Below are 23,636 nucleotides of genomic sequence, written 5' to 3'. Positions count from 1 at the left end.
AGCAGAGTTTGAATGCTTGGCAGTTTAATTAGGACCTTAGTGTCTAGTACTTTGTCCTGCCAGGAGATCTTCAGAATCTTCGAAGACAATTCAAATGGAAGTGATTCAGTTTCCTGGCAAGGCACTGGTAGACTATCCAGATTTTACAACCATACAACAAAGAGGTCCGCACCATGGCTCTGTAGACCTTCAGTTTGTTAGTCAGGTTAATACCTCTTCTCTCCCATACTTTCCTTCAGAGCCTCCCAAACACTGAGTTAGCTCTGGCAGCATGTATGTCCATGTCATTATCAATGCGTACGTCCCTGGAAAAGTACACTACCAAAGGTAAGTGAACTTATCCACAGCATTCAAAACTTCTCCTTTTGCTGTAACTAATGGTTCAACACATGTATGTTGTGGTAGTGACTGATGAAGAACCTGTGTTTTCTTGGTGTTGACGTTTAAGCTGAAATTAGTACAAGCAGCAGAGAACAGAGATGTTACATCTCAGCTTCAGAGGCCACACTGAGTGCACAATCATATGCAAACAAAAAATAATGCACTAACACTCCCTCCACTTTGGTCTTGGCTTATATAGCCTTTTCAAGTTGAAGAATTTATCAGCAGTGCAGTAGCTGACCTTTACACCAGAGAGCTATCAGTAGCATGGATAGGGTAACATTCTTCAACAATAAGTGAATGCCCTAACTCTACCAATGAAAAAGAATGGAATTCGACCACCTGCCTCCCAAGAGACTTTCTCCATTCTACTACTATTTTTCTCAACACAGACTTAGAGCAAAGCTCTCCATTACCACCACATGGAGAATTACAGTTGCTTGATCAGACTGCCCAAGACCAGCAACTCCAACTCAAGGCCATCAATTCCATGACCCTGTCTAGACGTCCTAAGCCTCAACAGAACAGAAATCTTGTTAAAAGGGTCTCTATGACCAAGTCTTGTAAGTCTCATCTTCCATGGTTTATACCTTATAGAGGACTGATACCAAGCACATTATGTCATCCCATAACCCATACACATCAGAATACTAATCAAATGATATAATATGATCCTCTGGCTAGGATTTTCTACTGGGGGGCCCCCCAAGGCACCTAGGGTTAAGTACTTGCCCAAGGTCACATAGCTAGTAAGTTTATCAAATGTCTGAAGCCAGATTTGAACTCAGGTCCTCCTGACTTCAGGGCCAGTGCTCTATTCACTGCACCACCTAGCTGCCCAGATTTTGCACTCTTAATCCCTGAGATTCAGTCATCAGATACCTAGTTCAAAATAAACGACAGAAAAAACATCCAACAATAACTTCCCCTGAAATCTATTTCTCGCTCCTTTATCTGGCTTTTAAAGACCTTCACAATCAGGCATGAGTCTACATTTCCAGACATATGAAAGGTAATCTCCTTCACAAATTCTATAGTTGAGTCATGGTTGGCTTTACTGATCTCTGTGACATTCCACCTGCCATTTCTGGGCATTTGCACACGATGGACCAAATACCTAGAATGTATTATATATTCATGTATTAGATTCCTTGGCTTTCAAGGATTACCTTTTACAGGAAGCTAGGGAACACTAGATTGATCAAGCAAAAACTTAGGAAACTGAACGAGATTTCAGAAATCATTCAATTCAATAAGCATTTATTACAGGACTCTATACATGCTAAGAACTGTGATAGAGACTGGAGATCTAAAGACAAAAATGAAACTCCCTACTCTTAGTCAGCTTAGGGCAGGGTGCTAAGGACACATAAAATGTACATTGGAAATAAAAGGGGGGAGTAGAAGCAGGACCTCCCCGCTGCTCCGGCGTCTACCTTCCCCAATCCATGTAAAAAGGGGACTCTAAACAAACTTTGGAGCTGCAGAACCCACAAAATGACACAGAGAAGCTAACCTCCTGCTGAGGACAGCAGGCAGGCCAGCAGAAATTGACCAGCACGGTGCTCTGGGAGCCAAGCCCAGCCCCATGCTGAGGCTTTGGCCCCAGGGCAGGCCTCATCAGCCACCAGCCTGAGAGACTCCAGATCAGCAGTAGTTGTGGCCATTTACAGATTTATCAACACATAGATGTGAAGGACAAAGTGAGAGGTCAGTGCAGTCTGGACTTTGGGACCCAGTAGGTGGGAGTGCGTGGCTTTTGCCCCTGGGGCGAGAAGCTGCTCAGCACCAGCCAGAACCATGTGGTAGCTTCAGCTCCTGGCCTGCAGAGTGCACGGGGACCAAGCACCAGTCTGAGGGGTAATGGCTCTTGCTTTGACCTGCTTGGATCCAGATTGCAGTCTAGGGTAGAGGTCCTGGAGTGTGTGTCCAGCTTGCCAGAGCATGTGGAGACCTCAAAGAGGGCACCCAACTAATACCTCCAGCAGCTGAGAAAACCCCAGCGTTTGGTACGAAGCTCCCCTGTCTGGTGGCAGAGTCCTACTGGGGCAAAAAGCCCAAAAGTCAAGTGACTGAGGGGTGACATGACCAGGCAAAGGAAACAAAGCAGACAGAAGATTCCAAGATTAGAATCCTATTTTGGGGACAAAAAGAAGCAAAGCATGGAACAGGAAGAAGACAGTGAAGTCAGAACTCCTGTACCAAAAGCTTCAAAGGAAAATACAAGCTGGTCACAGGCCATACAGGAACTTAAGAAGCAGATAAGAGAAGTGGAGGAAAAATTGGGAAGAGAAATGAGAACAATGCAAGAAAATTATGAAATGAGAGTCAACAGCCTGACTGAGGAAAATCACACCTTAAAAAACAGACTAACTCAAATGGCAAAAGAGGCTCAAAAAGGCAATGAGGAGAAGAATGCCTTAAAAAGCCAAATTTGCCAGATGGAAAAAGAATCTCAAAAGCTCAATGAGGAGAATCACTGCTTCAGAATTAGACTGGAGCAAATGGAAGCTAATGACATTATGAGAAATCAAGATGCTGTTAAACAGATCCAAACAAATGAAAGAATAGAAGGCAATGTGAAATACCTCATGGGAAAAACCATTGACCTGGAAAATAGATCCAGGAGAGAAAATTTTAAAATTATTGGACTACTTGAAAGCCATGATCAAAGTAAGAACCTAGAAATCATCCTCCAGGAAGTTCTCAAAGAAAACTGCCCTGATGTTTTAGAACCAGAATGCAAAACAGAGGTTGAAAGAATCCACTGATCACCTCCTGAAAAAGATCCCAAAAAGAAAACTCCTAGGAATGTTAGAGCCAGGTTCCAGAATTCCCAGATTAAGGAGAGAAGATTACAAGCAGCCAGGAAGAAACAATTTGAATATTGTAGAAACACAATCAGGATAACCCAGGATCTGGAAGCTTCTACACTGAGGGATCGAAGGGCTTGGAATATGATATTCTGGAGGGCAAAGGAGCTGGGATTAAAACCAAGAGTCACCTATCCAGCAAAACTGAGTATCATGTTTCAGGGGAAAATAGGATCATTCAGTGGAATAGAGGACTTTCAAGCATTCTTGCTGAAAAAAAACAGAGTTGAATAGAAAATCTGACATTCAGATACAAGAACAAGAGATGCATGAGAAGGTAAACAGGGAAAAGAAATCATAAGGAACTTATCAAAGTTGAACTATTAACATTCCTACATGGAAAGACAGTAATTGTAACTGATGAAACTTTTCTCAGTAGTTGAAGGGAATAGATATATATATATATATTAGGGTATATGGACATATGAATATATATGTGAATGTATATATATGTATGTTTACAGGTATATAAAGAGGGCACAGGACCAATTTAATGGGAAGGGATGATACTTAAAAGGTGAAATTAATAGGTGAGAGAGGAATATAATGAGAGGAGATGGGGAGAGACAGAATGGGGTAAAATATCTCATATAGATGAGGCAAGGGAAAATGGTTACAATGGAGGGCAAGAGGGGTGGCCAGGTGGCTCAGTGAGTCAGAGCATGGGCTCCAGTGTCGGGATGACCTGGGGATCAAATCCAGGCTCAGATACTTAGCACCACACCCAGAAATAACTGACCGTGTAACCTTGAGCAAGTTAGTTAACCCCAATTGCTTAAAAAAAAAAAGGTAAAATATTTTGGGGCGGCCAGGTGGCTCCGCGAGTAAGAGCATGGGCTCCAGTGTCGGGATGACCTGGGGATCAAATCTGGGCTCAGATACTCAGCACCACACCCAGAAATAACTGGCCGTGTAACCTTGAGCAAGTTACTTAACCCCGATTGCTTTAAAAAATAAAAAAAAATGGAGGGGAAGAATAGGAAGGCAAAAGGGAATGCATCAACCTTATTCCCATTGAATTTGGCTTGAGGAGGGAATGAAATACACACTAAATACGGTATCTCATCCTCCAGGAGAGTAGAGGGGGAAGGGGATGAGAAGGGGGATGATGGAAGGGAGAGTACGCTGGGGGGACGGAAGTTGGAAACACCCACTTTTGAAAAGGGACGGGATCAAAGTCAGAGAATAGAACAAGTGGGAGGTGGGATAGGAGGGAGGGAAATATAGTCAGTCTTTTACAATATATCTACTATGTTATTGTTTTGCATTAGCCGTACATGTACAATCTATACTGAACTGCCTATCTTCCCAGTAAGGGTGGGTGACAAGGGAGAAAGGGAATGAATCTGGAATTCAAAGTTTTAAAATCAAACATTTAAATAAATAAATATATGTGTATGTATGTATACACACACATACTATTATTAATACTATTTTACATGTAATTGGGAAATAAAATATACAGGCACTGGGGCATAGAGATCCACTGGAAAAGTCAAAAGGGGGATGGTAGAAAATATGGGAGAGAGCAGATTGGAGGAGGGAATATCCTGTGGGACTACTATTTTGGGGCGGTGGGTGGGAGAAAAACAGGGAGAAAATTTGTAACTCAAAATCTGGCAGAAATGAATGATGTAAATCAGAAGTTAATAAAGCATTAAAAAAAAAGAAAAGAAAAGAAATAAAAGGGAATTGGGGCAGCTAGGTGGTGCAGTGAATTAAGTGCTGGCCCCAGAGTCAGGAGGACCCGAGTTCGGTTCTGGCCTTAGACACCCACACACAAAAAAAAACTAGCCATGTAACCTTGGGAAAGTTACTTAACCCCAATTGCCCTCCAAAAGCCAAAAAGAAAAAAAGAAAGAAAAGAAAAGAAAAGAGAATTTCTGGTGGAAGGGCAACAGCAACTGAAACAGCTTGCCCCAAAGTTACCAATGACCTCTTAAATGCCAAATCTAACAGCTTTTTCCCCATGTGATCTTTTTGACCTCTCTACAACATTTTATACTTTTCCTTGATCCCTTTACCTCCTAAATTCTGTCTCTTTTCTGAGTTTTCACAACATTAATCTCTCTCAGTTTCTTGCAATCATTGGGCCCTCTCTATAGTCTCCTGTGTTGAACCTTCAGTTCTGTCGCATTCAGACATCTCTGCACACTACACCAAAGGTTCTCTATCCTGAGCTCCAGATTTATATTACCAAATACCTATTAAATGTTTTGAATTGAATATTCTAAAGAATTTCAAACTCAGCCTTTCAAAAACAAAACCCATTATGTTCTACCAAAACAAACTACAGTTCTGAGTTTGCCTATTACTGTTAAAGACAGCACTTTCTTTCTTCGTGCTGCAGTGAATGAAGTTCCAGGACTAGAAACAGCAAAAACTGAATTCAAATAAAACCACACAGGCATTTACTTGTTGTGTGACCTTGGGAAAGTCACTGAACCTCTTTGGCCTCAAGTTTCCTCATCTGTAGCATTGGAGTGATAACAGTACTTAACTCCCAGGGTGGTTGTGAGAATGAGATTAGATAATTTTTGTAAAGTGATGAGCACATATTAGGAACTATGAAAATGTTAGCTATTACTATTATTATTATACTTGATTCCTCACTCTTACTATGCATAACGTCAAATCAGTTAGCAAATATTGCCGTATCAATCTCCAAAACGTCTCTCAAATAGTTAGTGCTCTCTCTAATCACTTGGCAACCATGCTCATTCAGACCCCCGTCATCTCTTGCAATACCTTACTATTTTATGGCCTCACCTCAAGCACTCCCTCACTCCAACCCATCCTCCACACCACTAGGAAAGTGATTTCCCAAATGTAATCAGACCATATGTCTCTATTCAATAAACTCAAATGAATCCTCATTTTCTATAGGATAAAATATAAACTCTTCTGTTTGACATCCAAAGCTCCTCAAACAGCAAGCCCACTGCTACTTTTCCAATCTTCATCTACATAACTCCCTTCCATGAACAAAAGTCAACCATAATAGCCTATCTGCTGATTCACACAGAAGCCACACATTATCCATATCATTCCTTTGCACTGGCTGCCCCACCCCCCCCAGGCCTACAACACCCTCTTTCAACCTCTACCTCATGGAATTCTTAGCTACTTTCTAAACTTAGTTCAAGGATCTCCTTCTATATGAAGCCTGTCTTCTGATTCCCTCAAATACTAATGCCCACCCTCCCAAAGCCACCTTTCATTCCCTTTGTATATGTCACACATACACACACACACACACACACGCATACGAGCACATCTTATCTCTCCAACGTTTTCATAAACTCAGTGCTTGGCACACAGTAAGAACTTAATATATTTCAGATGAATGATTAATTTATACTTCTAGTAGCCAAGACTTCAAAATTTAATGATATTTTTGAATCTTGCCTTAGGAAACTTCTTATTGGCAAAAATGCTATACCTCATTCTCAGTCTTATGGTAAAAGAACCTCTTCTTCACTACCCCCCAAAAAAGCATTTAAACAATTTTTAAGGATGACACAAATTTAATCAGGACTATATAAAATTTTATTGTGTATAGATGACACTTCATATTCTGGAAATTCCCATCTATTTAAAAAATTGTATGCTACATACAAAAATACTAAGGTGTTCCATATTACTAAGGAAGGGACACATTTAGATTAATACTGTACTATCAAGGTCAGTAATGACTAAATGAGCCAGAAGGGAAATAGTTCTCATATTAAAAGGCCTTATTTTATCCTTATTTAGCCTCTTTTCACAAGCACATACACACATACCCCAAATTTTCTCAATCCAATGAAATTTTAAGTCACTCCAAATATGTGAAAATATACCATACTGATAAAACTAAAAGGGTGCTTCTGCAATCTTAGATACCTGTCTTATTAAGTCAGAAAATAATATTAGGATTTCAAGATATCTTGGCTATCATACAGCACAATTCTGCTATCACGGAGAGGAGGAGAATGAGGCTCAGACATAACACATGGCTATTAGTCGAATAAAATCAGCAGCAGACCTGGAACTAGAACCCAGTTTTCCTGCGTCTCCTAGAATCACACCCCCTCTAAAATAATAACATACCAGTTACTCCTCCAAAAGCTGCCAACACAAAGGTATCCTTGCATCTCACGTTCCACATATTAAATACCAAAGAATGTGACTAGTGATAGATATGAAGAGATGCCTCATCTCAATTTATGGTCTTTTGTTAATTTGTCGCAAATACTTTTTAAATCATTTCCAGAGCTAAATGTGCACACAATTAAGGGTTCTTTATTCTAGATCTTTAACAAATATCCAAGGTAGCTCATCTTCAGCCAGAAATTTTACCAACATGGTAAAATGGTTAATTCTAATTCCAAAAACAGATTCACAGCTGTCTTTCAACCCACTTCTGCATTATAACTAAAACAATAATGTACTTAGCCAGTGACATTTCAAAGCTGTTGGGTTTTTTCTTGCTCCACCTGATATGTTTTGCTGATGGCAAAACCAAATTGCAATTTGAAAAAAAAAATCTAGCCCAGCAGGATAATTATGTATATATCTTCTTCAACCCATTCTTACCTAAACCACCCCCTGGCCCAAATGAAAAGTGAAGTAAAACCACCTTAGCAGAAGTCCAATAATAACTCTCCTGCAAAATCGTCATACAGCAATCATATTCTTCTTGAGGAAGAAACTCATTCCTAATATGATCTGTTTCAGGAAAGATTCCCTTAATGCTCACAAAAACCAAAATAAGGAAAATGGAGACCAAAAAGAAGAAAGTTATTTCTTCCCAAAGCAGTGATCAGCATCACTAGTGATCTTACATAGCCAAAGTGTAGGATCAATGCAGAACTAAAAATAATAATGTAAGAAAGAGCACTATGGGGTTTAAAAAGGTATCCAACCATCTCGGCCCCTGCTGCACACATTGTTTCTGCAGCCAGCTTACATGTGTTTCACTAGACCAAAGCTGACAACAGACACTTGTACTTTTATTGCTGTTAATACCATGAGCAATTACTGGAGCTCAACAGCAACTTCTTGCTTAGAATGTCAACAATCACATTGTAATCTGGCATTTCATGGGGGATTCCATTCAAACATGAAGGCACCTGCTAATAGGCAAAAACTGTACAAATGGGGCTAAGCACACTTAATGGAAATTGGTAGATTTGAAAAAAAAAAAGAATCATTACAATTTCATTCCATAGTTGAGCTTTTTTCCAGGATGCACTGGTACTGACTTGGTTTAATGACTATCATGCACACATATGAAACAGCAAACAGGAAAAAGTAATTCCAAAAGGAAACTGCCCAAAAATTTAGACTGAATACTTGTATTTGAGGTGTAAAGGAACCATGAGAAATACTGCTAGGTAAAAAAGATACTGTCGATAACAAAATCTAGAATAAGAAGGAACTCATGTCTAAATATAAACATTATATTTTTCAAAAGCATTCAAAACAAAAGGGGACATTCAACTAAACTGAAACCCTACTACAAACCTAACCAGTGATTAGAGAGGGAAGGGTTACCCACCAAAGAAAAGAAACTTATGAGTAGAAGGCAAACAATTTATGCTAACCACACACTGGATACCGAAATTATTCATGTTGTCGAGCATGGATTTGGGTTTTTTCCCCCCACTCTTCCTTATTTTATTTTGTTTTGCTATTCCTCTCATTTTAAGAACACAGAGAAACAAAGATATTCCTAAATTAGGTGTTTTAATAGACTTAAATCCTTTATATTGACTATTTCACAATATTTAGATGACTATTAATCAGATCCTTGAATATCATTGTTACTAAAATACACAATGTCTGAAATCCAGAATTCAAACTGGGACATACAAGTTCTTTCCACTACACAAAATAAGACTGAAGAACTGAGGTAGTGCTATTCTGAGGAAGATGAATGTTTCATGTGTTCTTATACCATGTTTTTTAAAAAACAGCACCAAAAATTATTATTTTAATATTCATGAATGATTTAGAAATGGACTTCTACAAGAAAAGAATATATTCCAAAAATCCCTAACTTCTAGTTACTTACTATGGAACTAGTATTTAAAACCAGTCTAAGGCCTACTCACATGTTGTTCCTATAACATCATCTTTCCTACAAACAAATACCTAAATTCACTCTATTTTGGGCTCTGGAGAAGAGTTATGAAAAGAAATTCTAAAATTCAGTCTAATGTTAAAAAGGTGTGATCATCAAAGCAAAACTTAAAATAATTAATACCTACAAAAATATTAAAAAGCAAAGAATTCGGTAAATGCTGAAGACCAATGGTAAAGTACATTATAGAATTATCAATTCTCATCTACCATCCACAATCAGCATACAAAGCTTACAACTGGTTACAATAACAATAAGTAAAAGGAAGCAAGTGGAGAGTGAGCTGAACTTCAAAAGAAAAGGCAAAAGGGATGGAGTGAAATAAAGAACATAGTAAATAATGCTTACCAGTTTGAAGTCTTGAATGCTGCAGATGAAATATGGAGTATTTGGCCGTCGACTCTCAATATACACACAGTCTTTAAGAGAAAAAGAAATTTTAAAACAATGTAACAATCCTCTAGAATAAAAAAGTGCTCATTAAAATCACTGAATAGACAAAACACATATGTATATACACTTATATAAATAATATCTAGAATTGTTAAAAATAACATGTAACTATTAATTATTTGAGGAACATGCCAACAATAAATGTCTTTTTTTTTTTTTTAAAGCAAGTGGGGTTAAGTAACTTGCTCAAGGTTACACAGCCAGTTATTTTGTGTGGGTGCCAAGTATCTGAGGCCTGAACTGATCCCAGGTCTCCTGACAATGGCGCCGGTGCTCTTAACTCACTGCACCACCTGGCTGCCCCTAAAAGTCTTATTTTTTTAAGGACACTTTTCTCAGAGGTAACAAACAAACATGACACCGAATTTCTTTTAAAAGATCTTGCTGTGAGATCCAGGGAAATGACTGCTAAAGGACACAAATTATACATTTGGGTAAAAGCCAAAATACTATTCTTCTTTAGGTTAGATTTGAAACCACCAACCCTAATCATCCTGCCCATTTAAAGGAAAGACATATTTGCTTTTTAAAAAGTATTAGTATAAAGTCCAAAAGACTTATGATGGAAAATGCTGTCCACATCCAGAAAAAGAACTACAGAGTCTCACTGCAGAACAAAGCAGACTATTTCCACTTGCTTCTTTCTCGTGGTTCCTCCCATTAGTTCTAATGCTTCTTTACAACATAACTAATGTAAAAATATGTTTACTATGAATGTATATGTAGAGCATATATCTGACTGCACACCAGGAGGGGAGGGAAGGGGAAAAATTTTAGAACTCAAAATCTTATGGAAGTGAATGCTAAAAACTAAAAATTAATTAATTAATTAAAAAATAAACACGTTCTATTGCTTTCATGTGACATAATTTTTTTTTAGCTATTTCCCAATCTGTGGGCACCTAAGTTGTTTCTGGTTTTTGTTACCACAAGTGGTGTGCCACTGTGGATATTTTGATGTTCACGGAAGTATTATTTTTATCATAGACTTAGTTGGAGCATATGCTTAATAGTGGAATTTACTGGTCAAAGGGTATGGATATTTGAGCCACTGAATTTACATAATTTAAAACTGCTTTCCAGTTTAGTCATACTAAATCATAAATCTACAAAAATGAATTAATATTTCCATCTTCCCACACACTCTTCAACACTGACTTCCCATCTTTTGGAATTTTCTCTAGTTTGCTGACTATAAGATTACCCCCAGGGCTGTTTTCCTTTGCATCTCTGTTAATATTAGTGATTTGTAACCTTTATGCATATGGTTCTTTATTGGATTTTTTTCTGAGAATCATTTATTCATTTCCTTTGACCATCTAGCTATTGTATTAATGGCATTTAGTTGTATGTAATTCTGTAAATCTTTCTCATTTTGATATCAAGCATTCATATAAAAAAAAGATATAATAAAAAAATATTAGTCTAATTTGAATGGACATTCTGTAAGGAAATTTTAAAAAATACAAACAAGACTCCATTGAACTTGGCCAACAGGATAACCCAGGTATTAAAACAAAAGAAGGAAATAAAACATATCTAATTTATTGTGGTTTATTTCATAGTAAAACTTAAAGCAGACCTATTTTCTTTTCTAATTGTAAAGAAAAATAAGGCAACCCATTACAGCTAAAATGAAGTAAACTAAATTAGATTTTCCTCAGGGAAGAGAACTTTCTCAAATTACATTTGACATGGCAATGGTAGGGTAATTATTTCTGCAGCTTACAACAACTGGATTCTAAAAAAACCACACTAAAATAGGTTCTGCTGTATTATGAATAACCTCATAACAAATATAACAAAAGTAATGACTTAAAAGCAACAAACAACTCCATGTTAAAAACAAAAGAACAGCTGCTTCTTAATGCTAAAGCTCCAAGGGAAAAGCTATGAACTAGTTACTGTAAAACCAGGCCACCCCAAAAGTAAAGCAAATTTTCTGCCAATACTCTGTGCCCTTTTCATTCATAACATCGATTACTTGAGTGAACTATACTCATCTATTACTCTTTTCACCCTTCATGAAGCTCCTTAACAGGTGCATCTTAGAACAATTCAGGCGCTGGACAAAACAGTTAAATCTCTCCCATATTTATCATACTAGACAACATAAGCCAAGTGAAAAGAAGAATCCAATGAAAATCTTATTAAGCACTGGTACTAAGTTGCAGATTAGGAAAGACAAGAATGATAACATTATAGCATTCCAATAGCCTCCTAGTGGATATCCCAACTTTAATTCACTCTACTCTTCAATCCTTTCTCCAAAAAACACACAGATTTAAATACCTAAAGCACAAATCTGCCAATATTACTTCTCTTCCTTAAAAAGTTGCAGTAGCTTCCTTATGCCTCAAGATCAAGTACAATTCCTCTGCTTGGCATTGAAAGGCTGGCCCTTCTTGATGACCTTTCCAGGATAACTTAATATTAAAACCATCCATGTACTCAGTGGTCCAATAGATCTGGTTCTGTGGCTCCTTAAATGAGGTATTACATTTATCAAATGTAAAATCACATACAAATTATCCTCCTTTCTACAAGCTGTTCCTCACATGTGTGGAACAAACTCATTCCAGCATTCCACCACTAAGCATCCTTAGATACCTTCAAATTCAGCTTCAGCTCCCCATGATACAGTAGGCCTTTCCCAATGCTCTAAGTTACTGACACAATCTCAATTCTAAACACCATTTAGCAAAATTACCTAGTTATATATGTTGTTATTCAATCATTTCAGTCGTGTCCAACTCCTTATGACCCCTTTTTCAGAGTTTTCGTCACAAAGATACTAGAATGGTTTGCTGTTTCCTTCTCCAGTTCATGTTACACACGAGGAACTGAGACAAACAGGGATAGGGTACTTGCCTAGGGTCACAGCTAGTAAGTATATGAGGTTCAATTTGAACTCATGAAGTTGAGTCTTCCTCATTCCATGCCCATCACTCTATCTACTATGCTACCTAGCTGCCCATATATGAACTTAATTGCATACATCTTTCACATACTATAAATTATAAGCTCCTTAAGACAGGGAAGGTTTCATTTTTTATATTACTATTGTGAGGTGTTTAATAAATATGCAAAGCTCTGTCAGGACAACTTTCCTTCCATTTTCCTTCCTTACACATAATTGGATATAACGACAAAACCATTAAGCATTCCTTGATACCCGAAGTAAAAATATTTATCCCTCATACTGCTCATAGAACTTTTCTAACAGATTATTTCTTAAGTTTTTATTCTGAAAATAAATAAAAAACAAGAGTATTTCATTATATAACACAGAACACAAGAGGACTGTATATGAAATTGTGAACCTCTAATACAAATGCTTGATTTTATTACAAACATAACAAATTCCACATGCTACTTTCTTAATTGTCCTCCAGTGCATTTTTGCAAAGTTTTAACATCCCTCTTTTTTTTAAAGCAGGCACTTTTGGTAACCTTGCACTAGCCCCAAACCTTTCCCCAATTAAACCCTAAAAAAAAAAAATCCTTTTCATCAAAATACAGAATGAAGCAAAAATGAATCCACACAATGTATGTCAGAAAATTTATGACTCTTCAGTCAATGATCTCTCAATCAGAAGGCGGGTAAAATGCTTCATCACAGAACCTCTAGAAATATGCTTGGCCATTGCCCTGATCAAAGTCTTTTAAGTCATTCAAAGTTGTTTTTCTTTATAATGTTCCTATAATGAATGCTATCTGACAATTACACTCTCACTTCCCCACCCCATATCTTGGAAGCTGAAACCATTGGATATTCAGGGTTCTCTCTGCTGTCTCAGGGCAGAATGAATGGGACCTCCACACCATACTGTCATCAATTAAGGTAATTGTTATTATAGGGGTTCCAGGGTCGCCACACTGAGTGTGTGTCCAAACTCACTTGAGGTTTGCTTTGTCGGGTGATCCCTTCGACTCCTGCTTCCGACACAGAGCCCCATAGGCTACTTATGTATCTTGCCTATATATGTTGAACTGTCTGATGGAACAGATGCTGGCTTTGTTAACCAAAGCCCAGTCATTATGCAGTTTGGTGTGATTCTGATATTTTTTGCTGAAGTAGGTAGCTGGAAGCTGGGCAATCTGCCTACATTCAGTCTTGCTGGCCTGAAGCTTGTCCACATTTCTAATCCTCACCATTAGACTGGGCTCTTTGAGAAGAGGGAGAATAGAGACTTCAATAATGCTTATAAAATTTAATGCTAGCGATGAAACACGCTCCCAAAGCCAGTATGCCAAAACATCTTTATTACATCATTCCATTAACTACTGAAATCACAACACTTCAAAGAAATCTTCCATGAAGTAATGTATTCTTTAGAATATCCTTTATAAATATGAAATAAATACTCACTTTCCCACAAAATATACCTATTTCTTAGTACCGCAGCACTATTTCAAGTGTTGTCCATTACTTGTTTCTTTCTCACATGATCTTTTATGCATTTTATGACACCATTTTTGTCAATTTTGGATTAATTCAGAGAAAGAGATTAATTATGTCTAATTCTATAGAGTATGACAATCATTTAATATCAATGTAATAACCTCAATAAGGGCCAGGGCCTGAACTAATCAACCAGAAGAAGAGCCTAGACCTAACCGCTTCTTTGTTCTCTGAGTAAACTCAGAGAATCCCTCTTCGTATGTGAACCGTGCCAGATGGGGCTGACTTTATGGCCATTAAGGATGAGACCCTTGACCCGAGACACCACCTTGAGTAATGGGACTTTTTCTTATATGTCCAAATTGGACATATACTAGGTTATGGCATGTTGATGATAAAGAAAACACAGATATCCTGAGTCATAATTTCAACTAACACTGTCAACTCTCTTATTGTATTTACCACCTATCCAATTAAGAAGATTCCTTTCTCATATCACAATTAAACATATACGGAGATCATAAATTTGAGTGACACAGCCACCCTGAATTGGGATGGTCCTAAAATGTATTTAAGCCTTCTCATTCTTTTGCTCAGGCAGTCAGATTTTGTCTGGTTCCATATATGTATGTAATTCAGTCAGATTTAAGGGAATAAACTATTTGGATTTGCATATCATCTAGCCTGTTTGCCTCCTTTAACCAAACTTTCAGGTTGAAAAGTGCAACATTGTTTCACACAGTTTTATATATAATAACTGCAAGAAATGATACACAGTTTTAAGGTTTGCAAAGTATTTTACAAATATTATCTCAGTGGTCCTCTCAACAATCCAAGGACGGAGTTGCTTATTGCTATCACCATTTTACAAATAAGGAAAGAGAGGTAAAAAAGACTAAGTAACTTGATCAATGTGGCAGAGCTATTAAGTGTCTAAAGTAGGATTTGAATTCATGTTTCCCTGACCCCAGGTCCAGCACTCTTATTTCATACACCACCTAGAAGTCTTCTAATACAGAATGAAACACTCAAAATACACCAGATTATGCTTAATAGCATTTATGCGGTAATGTAATAGACCCCAAAAAAGGAAAAATAAATGTCCATCAACTGAAAAACAAAGAATCAAGTTGTGGTACATGAGTGTAATGGAACATTGCCTTATCACAATAAATAACATTGAGAAGAATTCACAGAAGCAAAGGAAGACCGAAAGGAAGTCATGTAAAGTGAAACAAATCCAGGAAGATAATTTTAGACCAATAGTCCAAGAATGTAAATGTAAAGTCTGAATTAAAAATTAAGATGATCGCTGAACAATTTTAAGGACAAATGGACCTAGAAAACTGGAAAAAAAAATTTGTTCCTTCTTTACAGAGTTAAAGGGAACAGGGTATTTAATAAAATAGCAAAAACAACTGATGTGCTGGTTAGTTTTGCTAAACTTGTTTTTTTATTCCTTGTTACAAGGTCAAATGCAGAGTGATATTTAGAAATGAAAGGTAAATAGAAAGAGAAAATAAAAAATTATAAATAACTTTTGATGATCAACAATTTTTATTTCCATTTCTCTTCACTATTCTAACCTAATTCGTAAAAAAGAAAAAAAAAGAGGAGAAATCAAATTAAAATATCATCCAAAAAAAGATGAACTTTTTACAGCTCTAGAAATCTGTTTCCGTATCTCCACAGCAAATTCATGCAGAAAAATAACTATCTTTAATATTTGTTTTAAAAACAAAATATTTTCTGAAGTGAGAGAAGATGTCTAATAAACTAGAGGGGGACATTCACAACTATTTGACTAAAAAATTGAACTAGGACTTGAGCAATGGTGAGGGGAAAATTGACACAATCTCCTCTAACTGATACCTCTCTCAGGGATGAACTCAGGCTTAGTTTGGCAGATTATCAACCACAGAGTGGGAGGTAATCCTTTCACTTCAATGGTAATGCCTTGTCACAGTACAAAATGTCACTTCCTATGGAGTGTTTATGAAGTTACCATAGCAACCTGACAGATCCAAATCCACATGTCAACTTCCAATTGAATACTCTTATTTGTATAACAGGCTACCCTATAAAGTAGTCTCTTACTCATCAGTACATCTGTAGTTAATCCTTTGAGGGAAGTATTTTGATAATGTTAGTTGAGCTCAGTGTAAATTTTTTTAATCAAATGAAACCTACTGCTTATGCAATATAAAGCCATCAAGATGAGAAACAGGAACAATAAGAATTTATAGTTACATTATTTTCTCACAAATTTGTCTAATAAGAACTATATGAGAAGGAAAAGCCTTAGATAAGGACTAGATTTTAAAGATAAGCACAGAGAACATTAACACAGATAATAACAATTATTTCAATAATTCTCTTTAACTAAACAATCCACCTACTCCAATTTCAACTAAAAAGGAAAAATACCTGTGAGAACATAATTTGTTATTCAAGTTTCAATGTAAAATAATTCATTTTTTATTATTTTTCTTAATGATTTTATAAGAAGTTTTAGTTGTTTGAGTTACTGATGAATATATTTGAGGACTAGTAAGGAGAACAGCATTACAAGATAGAAGGGGAGTTGGTGGGGAGTAAGAAGACTGTAAAGGCAGGAGGGGGCTAGTTATGAAGAGCTTTGAACACCAAGGAAGAGGATTTTGTATTTGATCCCCAGAATGAAAGGGAGCCAGCAGAGTTTACTGATTGGATGGGTCACCATAGTCAGACCTGCACTTCAAGAAAAGCACTTCACTGGCTGAATGGAGAGTGGATTACATTGGGAAGCAACTAAGACAATCAGATCCATCTGTAAAAGTCCCAGGGTGAGGTGAGGAAGGCCAACAACAGAACTGTGGCAGTGACAAGAGTAAAGGACTGGACCTCTTCTAGGTACTGCAAAGGTGAAATCAATAGGTCTTGTCAAGAGACTGGATATGGCAGTGGGGATAACATATAGTGAGACCAGGATGACTCTTCCTACAAGCAACCAAACTTCTTTAATCCCCAGAGTGGTAGTGACACCCTACCCATTATCACTAGAATATTTCAAACTCCCTTTTCTAGGGTAGCCAAGTGATACAGTTCATAAAGTTCCTGAAATGGAGTCAGGCAGGTATAAGTATAAATTTTTCCTTAGGCATTTACTGGCTGACTGCTTTCAGTCTCTGTTTCCTTATCTGTAAATGGAAATAAGAGTATGTAGATCAAATAAGACAAAATATATAAAGCACTATGAAAAACCTAAAGCACTATATAAATGAAATTATTTATATTATTTTGAACATATTTTGAATTGACTAAAAACTCCGTAAAGGTAGGAAGGAATTCATCCTGGGGTTTGTGAACTTATCTATCTCCAAATAATCTATTTCCCAAATCTGTTCATCTCCAAGGATCTAACACACTTTCTGGCACCTAGTATGAATTTAGCAAAACTATAATAAAAATAGATTGAAGAGTAAAATATAAAATCTTCCACTTACTACAAATCTTCAGGGAATCAACAAGTTTATATAAAGGGAGAATTCAATTTCCCTTTCTATACTAAATGACAATCTGAAGCTGGGGATACTCTGTTGCCATAAATCATAATGAACTCTTTGGCATTCTTGTGGACAGGCAATAGAAAGAATACATCTAACATCTAAACAATTCAACAAGAAATGTAATACTTCGGGGGAAAATATGGACATTCAAAGAAATAGTGGACTTTCAAGCATTTTTAATGAAAAGACCAGAGCTGAACTGAAAATTTGACTTTCAAATACAAGAAGCAAGAGAAGCATGAAAAGGTAAACATAAAAGAGAAATCAAAAGGAACTAATTAAAGCTGAACTGTTTACATTCATACATGGAAAGACAATATTTGTAACTCATGAGACTTTTCTCAGTATTAGGATAGTTGAAGAGGGTGTGTGTGTGTGTGTGTGTGTGTGTGTGTGTGTGTGTGTGTGTGTATACATTTATAAGTGTCTATAGGTGGGTGTATGTGTGTATATATATGCATGTGTGTATATGTATACACTGACAGAGGGCACAGGGTGAGTTGAATATGAAGGAATAATATCTTTAAAATAAAAGTAAGAGGTGAGAGAGGAATATATTGGGAGAAGGAGAAAGGGAGAGCGAGAATAGGATAAATTATCTCATATAAAAGAGGCAAGAGAAAGTTGTTACAATGGAGGGAAAGACCATGGAGGTAAAAGGGAATGAGTCATCCTTACTCTCACTGGACTTGGCTCAGGAGAGAATAACTCAAGTGGGTATATTACCCCACAGGAAAGTAGGCGGGAAGGGAATAAGAGTGGAGGATGACAGAAGGGCAGACTAGGGGAGAGGGTAGTCAGAAGCAAACACTTTTGAAAAGTGACAGGGTCAAAGGAGAACATGGAATAAATAGGGGGAGGGATAGGATGGAGAGAAATATAGTTAGTCTTTTGACAATATGACTACAACAGAAATGTTTTGCATAACTATACATGTATAACCTATATTGAATTGCTTGTTTTGACTGTGGGGGTGGGTAAAGAGTGAAGAAGGGAGTGAATCTAGAACTCAAAGTTTTAAAAACAAATGTTAAAATAAATTATTTTTACATGCAACCAGGAAATAAGATATACAGGCAAAAGGGTATAGAAATCCATCTTATCCTACAAGAAAGGAGGAAGGGGAAAAAGAGGAAAATAGGGTGGGGGGAGGGAAGAGATGGGGAGAAAATTTGGAACTCAAAATCTTGTGGAAATGAAAGCTGAAAACTAAAAATAAATTTAAAAAAATAAACACAGCCGCAAAGAATATAAATATAGCTGCAAAGAACCGAAGTATGGGGGGTCTTCTCCTCTCTCTTGGGGAGGCGGGAAAGAAGACACGGAGGGCAATGGCTAGTTCTTGGGGGGGGGGGGGTGTTAAGTGTCTGAGGCCAGATACAAACTCGGGTCCTCCTAACTCCAGGGCCGGTGCTTTACTCACTGCGCCACCTAACCTCCATCATAATAATTTCAAAGCATTTATTTTTAGTCTTGTTCTTCTTTTCAGGTATATTGTGTTACTCATTCTGTACACTGCCTTTCTGGTTCTGTTTGCTCACTCTGCATCAGTTCATGATTTTCTGTATTAGTGTTTGTTACTTCCTATTTCAAAGTGAATGACCCTGAGACATTTCAAGCTCAAAAAAGTTCAACAAGTCTCTTAGCATAACCCATTACTCAAACTTCCCTATTTTTGTAGTGGTTATGGCCTATCCTTTCAATTATCAAGTAAATAACCCTCAGTATTATTCTCAATTCTCTTTCATCCCACATATATCCAATCAGTCACCAAATCTTTCCATTTTTTGCCTCCACATTTCTCATATCCAATTCTTTATATTCAAAAAGCTGCCACCTACTAAATATACCTACCTCCTAATCAATTTTTGCTTACATAACCAAAAGAGAACATGGACAAAGAATCATACAACGCCTAAAAAGAGGAACAAAACCCACTAGAAAATAAATTTAAAACAGAGGTCAGAATTGTACATGTCTCAATGCATTATTTTATAAATGCAGTAATAAGAATAGAAAAAATTTAAATCCATGAAAGAGTTACCACAAAGAACTGAGAGAATAACAGATTTAAAATATAAAAATTCTGAAGCAAAGGCAAGCAGAAGAGACATATAAAGTAACAATTCTAAAAGAAAACATGATATAAATGTTTTCTATAAAAACCAGCAACTGACCTGAAATATAAGATACGTAGGCAAAAAACAACTTAAGAATCAGAGATGTTACAGAACATGACAAATCAAAAATCACAAACACCATAATACAAGAAATAATACAATAATAAATACAATAAAAAATAATAAAAATGCACAATTTCAGAATGTAGGAAACAAATGCAGAATTGAAAGACTACAACAGTCTAAACTGGAAAGGGGGGGACCTCCAAATTCCAACATATATAATAAAGATAACAATTTAGATGGTCAAAAAAATTATTCAACGGACTAGGAGAAATACCATCAACTACAACAGAAAGAAGGAAATTTAAACAACACGACAAGACTATTCCACATGCATCACAAAGCACAGAAAAGAATGGAAGTCTATATTTCAAAAAGCGAAATAATTCAAGTTAAAAAGCAAAATAATTTAACTAGAAAACCTAAGCCTTATGATCAAAACAATACAATGAATTTTAAACAAAATGGAACCACCGGAGGCATTCATACAAAAGAAAAAATGCTAAGTAGAATATTTAACACACACCTCATAAACAAAATTGCAAGATAGGTAAATGAAGTCAATTATACCATGAAAATCATAACAAAACTAAATAATACCTTAAGATGTTTTTAAGTTTATTTTTTTTCTTTTTAATTTTAATCTCTCTCCCATTACATACCACCCAAATATATCTGCTATTAAGCAAAGCAAAAACAAAAAGAAAAAAACCTGAAAATATGTATGTTTATAATTCAGCAAAACATATTTCTTATTGGAAATACTGAAAAATGCATATTGCTATAAATTTTACCTCATTGGCAGCAGGTAAGTAATGTTTCATTCTCATTCTTTTGAACTGCTGGTTTATCACTGCATTAATTACACTTCTAATTTCTTTAAATTTTTTCTATAACCTTGTAATCACTGTATTTTACTGATCTATTCCCTTTGCTCTGCAACAAGTGAGAAAGGTCTTCCCAATTTCCTCTGAAATTTACGATTTTGTGATTCCTTTACATACAATCATTCTGCTACATTTTTACTCCATGATTTTCTCAACCAGTCCTTAGTAAGTGGAAACTTCATTAGTTTATAATTTTTAACTAACAGAAAAAGAATATAAATATTTTTATATGTACAAAATTTTTTTAGATTGTACTGATTCTACTGCAGTAATTACTGTTAGAACCAGATAAGTTTTCACTGGATGAATTCTTAGCTCCTCCAACAGTGAATAAACATGTTTGTTTTCCAATAACATCATTTTCCTCTTTTGTTATCTTAGTCAATCTGATGAGAGGTTTATGAAGATTAAGTGTTGCTTTATATCTATATTATATATAATATTAATTATATTGTTATATATTATATAATACTATATAATAAATATATAATATTAAGTGTTGCTTTATATTTATATTCCACTTAGTTATTACTGACTTACAATTTTTTCCCCCATATGGTATCGATAGCTAAAACTTGTCTTCATATCATTAGACTATCATCATTGTATTGGTGAAAGGTTCTTAGTCTCATAAATATGGATCAGTTCCTCATAGATCTTGGATATACAAGCTTCATAAGAAAAATGTACAGTTCCTATGTTTTTACAATATATCTTTTCCCTTTTTAATTTAAATGAGCTGTTAGTCTTTATCTAATTTCCAGCAAACTCCTTGGTGTACACTTTTTCCAAAAGTTTTTGTGAAGGAATAAATTCTTCCTCCACTACTTAGGGTTTTTAGGTTATTGAATATTATGTTACTGTATGAATTTTTTTATATTGTGCATCTAATTTATCCAATAGATCGATTTCTCTTTCTAAACTTTCATCAAATTGCTTTAATGATTATTGATTCTGGTATTCAAAATCTACTTTGCTTCTTATTTTTTTAAACTGTTACCCATGAGATTTTTTGAATTATTTTTCAAAATAAATTTATTTTTCCTAGTACAACAAAATATTCCTCTGGTAGTAAAATTGGAACAGCCATAAATCAATAAATTAATTTAGGTAACTTTCTCATTTTGATCATCTTGGTGCAAACTACCAATAAGTAATTAATATTTTTTCATTATTTAAGTATGTCTTTATTCAAACAGTGTTTTCTATTATTTTACTGGATTCATATAATTCCAATGTGATTCTTAATAAGTACAATGTGAAACATTATATAGTTTCTATAGTTGTATTCAACTGAAATATTCTTCCTGTTGAATTTTGCTCATAAAATATGAGAAAACAGATTTATGTTGAAGGTAAAGGGGAGGTATTTTAATTTAATCGATTATCTTGTAAGGGGGAAAAAGTGATGAGAATGAACTTATTAAATAAATGAAAGAAAAAGAAAGTAATAACTAAGTAAACTCTGAAATGTAGGTAAAAGCTTGATAAACAGGAGGACTGAATTATACAGAGGAATTTAGGGAGGAATAAAGATGCAGCAAAGTAGCTGATGCAAAAATAAATAAAAAGACAAAGTACTGATTTAAGCAAGTATGATAATTACCACAATCTTTAAAACTGTGGAAAAAGGGGGTGGACAGGAAGAACAAATTTATAATAATATTAACAAGATTTAATTAAATAACTCAATAAAATGAAAGAGGGGTGGAATGGATAAGGAAAAAAAAAACCCGAAATTTGTTTCTAATAAGCACATCTAAAATTGAAAGACAGTGAATCTATGAGAAATAATAGAATGAAATTTAATAGCATCAAGTAAATCTAGAAAGGAATAGTTGAAATCATACCGCCACACCACATAAAATTAAAAATTTACAATAGAGAAAAAAAGGAAAGTATAATATGAATTTTAAAAAGACAATACACCAATATTAATATTAAATACCTGTGCACCAAATGGCATAGCATCTAAATTCATTGAATGAAAACTAATGGTCAAAAAAGAAGGTAAAAATACTAATGCAATAACAGTATGAGGATTAATGTTCTTCTCTCAGAGATAAAAGGAAAATATAAAACTGAACTATTAAGGAATCTAGGGATAAAAAGATGGTGTCTTCAGAATGAGACAAGTAAACATACATACCTTGAAACCGTGTATAAATGTAGGCACAGAGGAACTGCAAATAGAAAAATGGCAGAAAAAACATATCCTTTGTAGGTACATAATGTAATAGAACATAGATAAAAGACAGAACTAAATGAAGATTTAATAATGAAATACTGAACAACGAATAGGTGAAAGAAAAAAATCTCAGAAACAACTAAGACCTACACGAAAGGCAGTGAGAATGCTGAAAAAAAAAAAAAGACACTGAAATTTCTGGGATGAAAAAAGAGACCTTTACTTTAAAACATAAAAAAGCACGAATGAAGTTAATACACAATTAAAATTTAGGCTAACAAATGTCAAATAAAAACTTTTTTTTTTAATTTGAAAATTAGGGAAGAAATAAATCGAAAACAAAACAGACTATAGAAAATTAAGCAAATCTACAAGATGGTTCTTAGAAAAGAACATGAAATTTAATGACTTTAAGCAAACCAGATTAAAAATAAGGTAAAGGGAGGTGGCTAGGTGGCACAGTGAATAGAGCACCAGCCCTGGAGTCAGAAGGACCTGAGTTCAAAGTCGGCCTCAGACACTTACCACACACACACACACACACACACACACACACACACACACACACACACACACACACACACACACACA

The 23,636-nt window shown here is 35.6% G+C and overlaps 1 protein-coding gene across 7 annotated transcripts in view; it reads right to left on the bottom strand.

Moving 5' to 3' along the window:
- RERE (arginine-glutamic acid dipeptide repeats) overlaps window positions 1–23,636 on the bottom strand; it is a 466,101-nt gene that overhangs the window by 325,067 nt on the left and 117,398 nt on the right. For all 7 annotated transcript variants that reach the window (XM_069079575.1, XM_069079574.1, XM_069079576.1 and 4 more), the window contains one exon: window positions 9,730–9,800. In XM_069079575.1, coding sequence (XP_068935676.1) covers window positions 9,730–9,800 — 71 coding nt within the window. The remainder of the gene's footprint in view (window positions 1–9,729; window positions 9,801–23,636) is intronic.

This window comes from Petaurus breviceps, unplaced genomic scaffold (genome assembly GCF_028583685.1).
Source record: "Petaurus breviceps papuanus isolate PSGF00001 unplaced genomic scaffold, PetGlider_PUasm1.0 91041, whole genome shotgun sequence".
Classification (NCBI taxonomy): domain Eukaryota; kingdom Metazoa; phylum Chordata; class Mammalia; order Diprotodontia; family Petauridae; genus Petaurus; species Petaurus breviceps.
The sequence above is the reverse complement of the archived record's forward strand: the minus strand, read 5'-3'. Positions and strand labels throughout refer to the sequence as shown.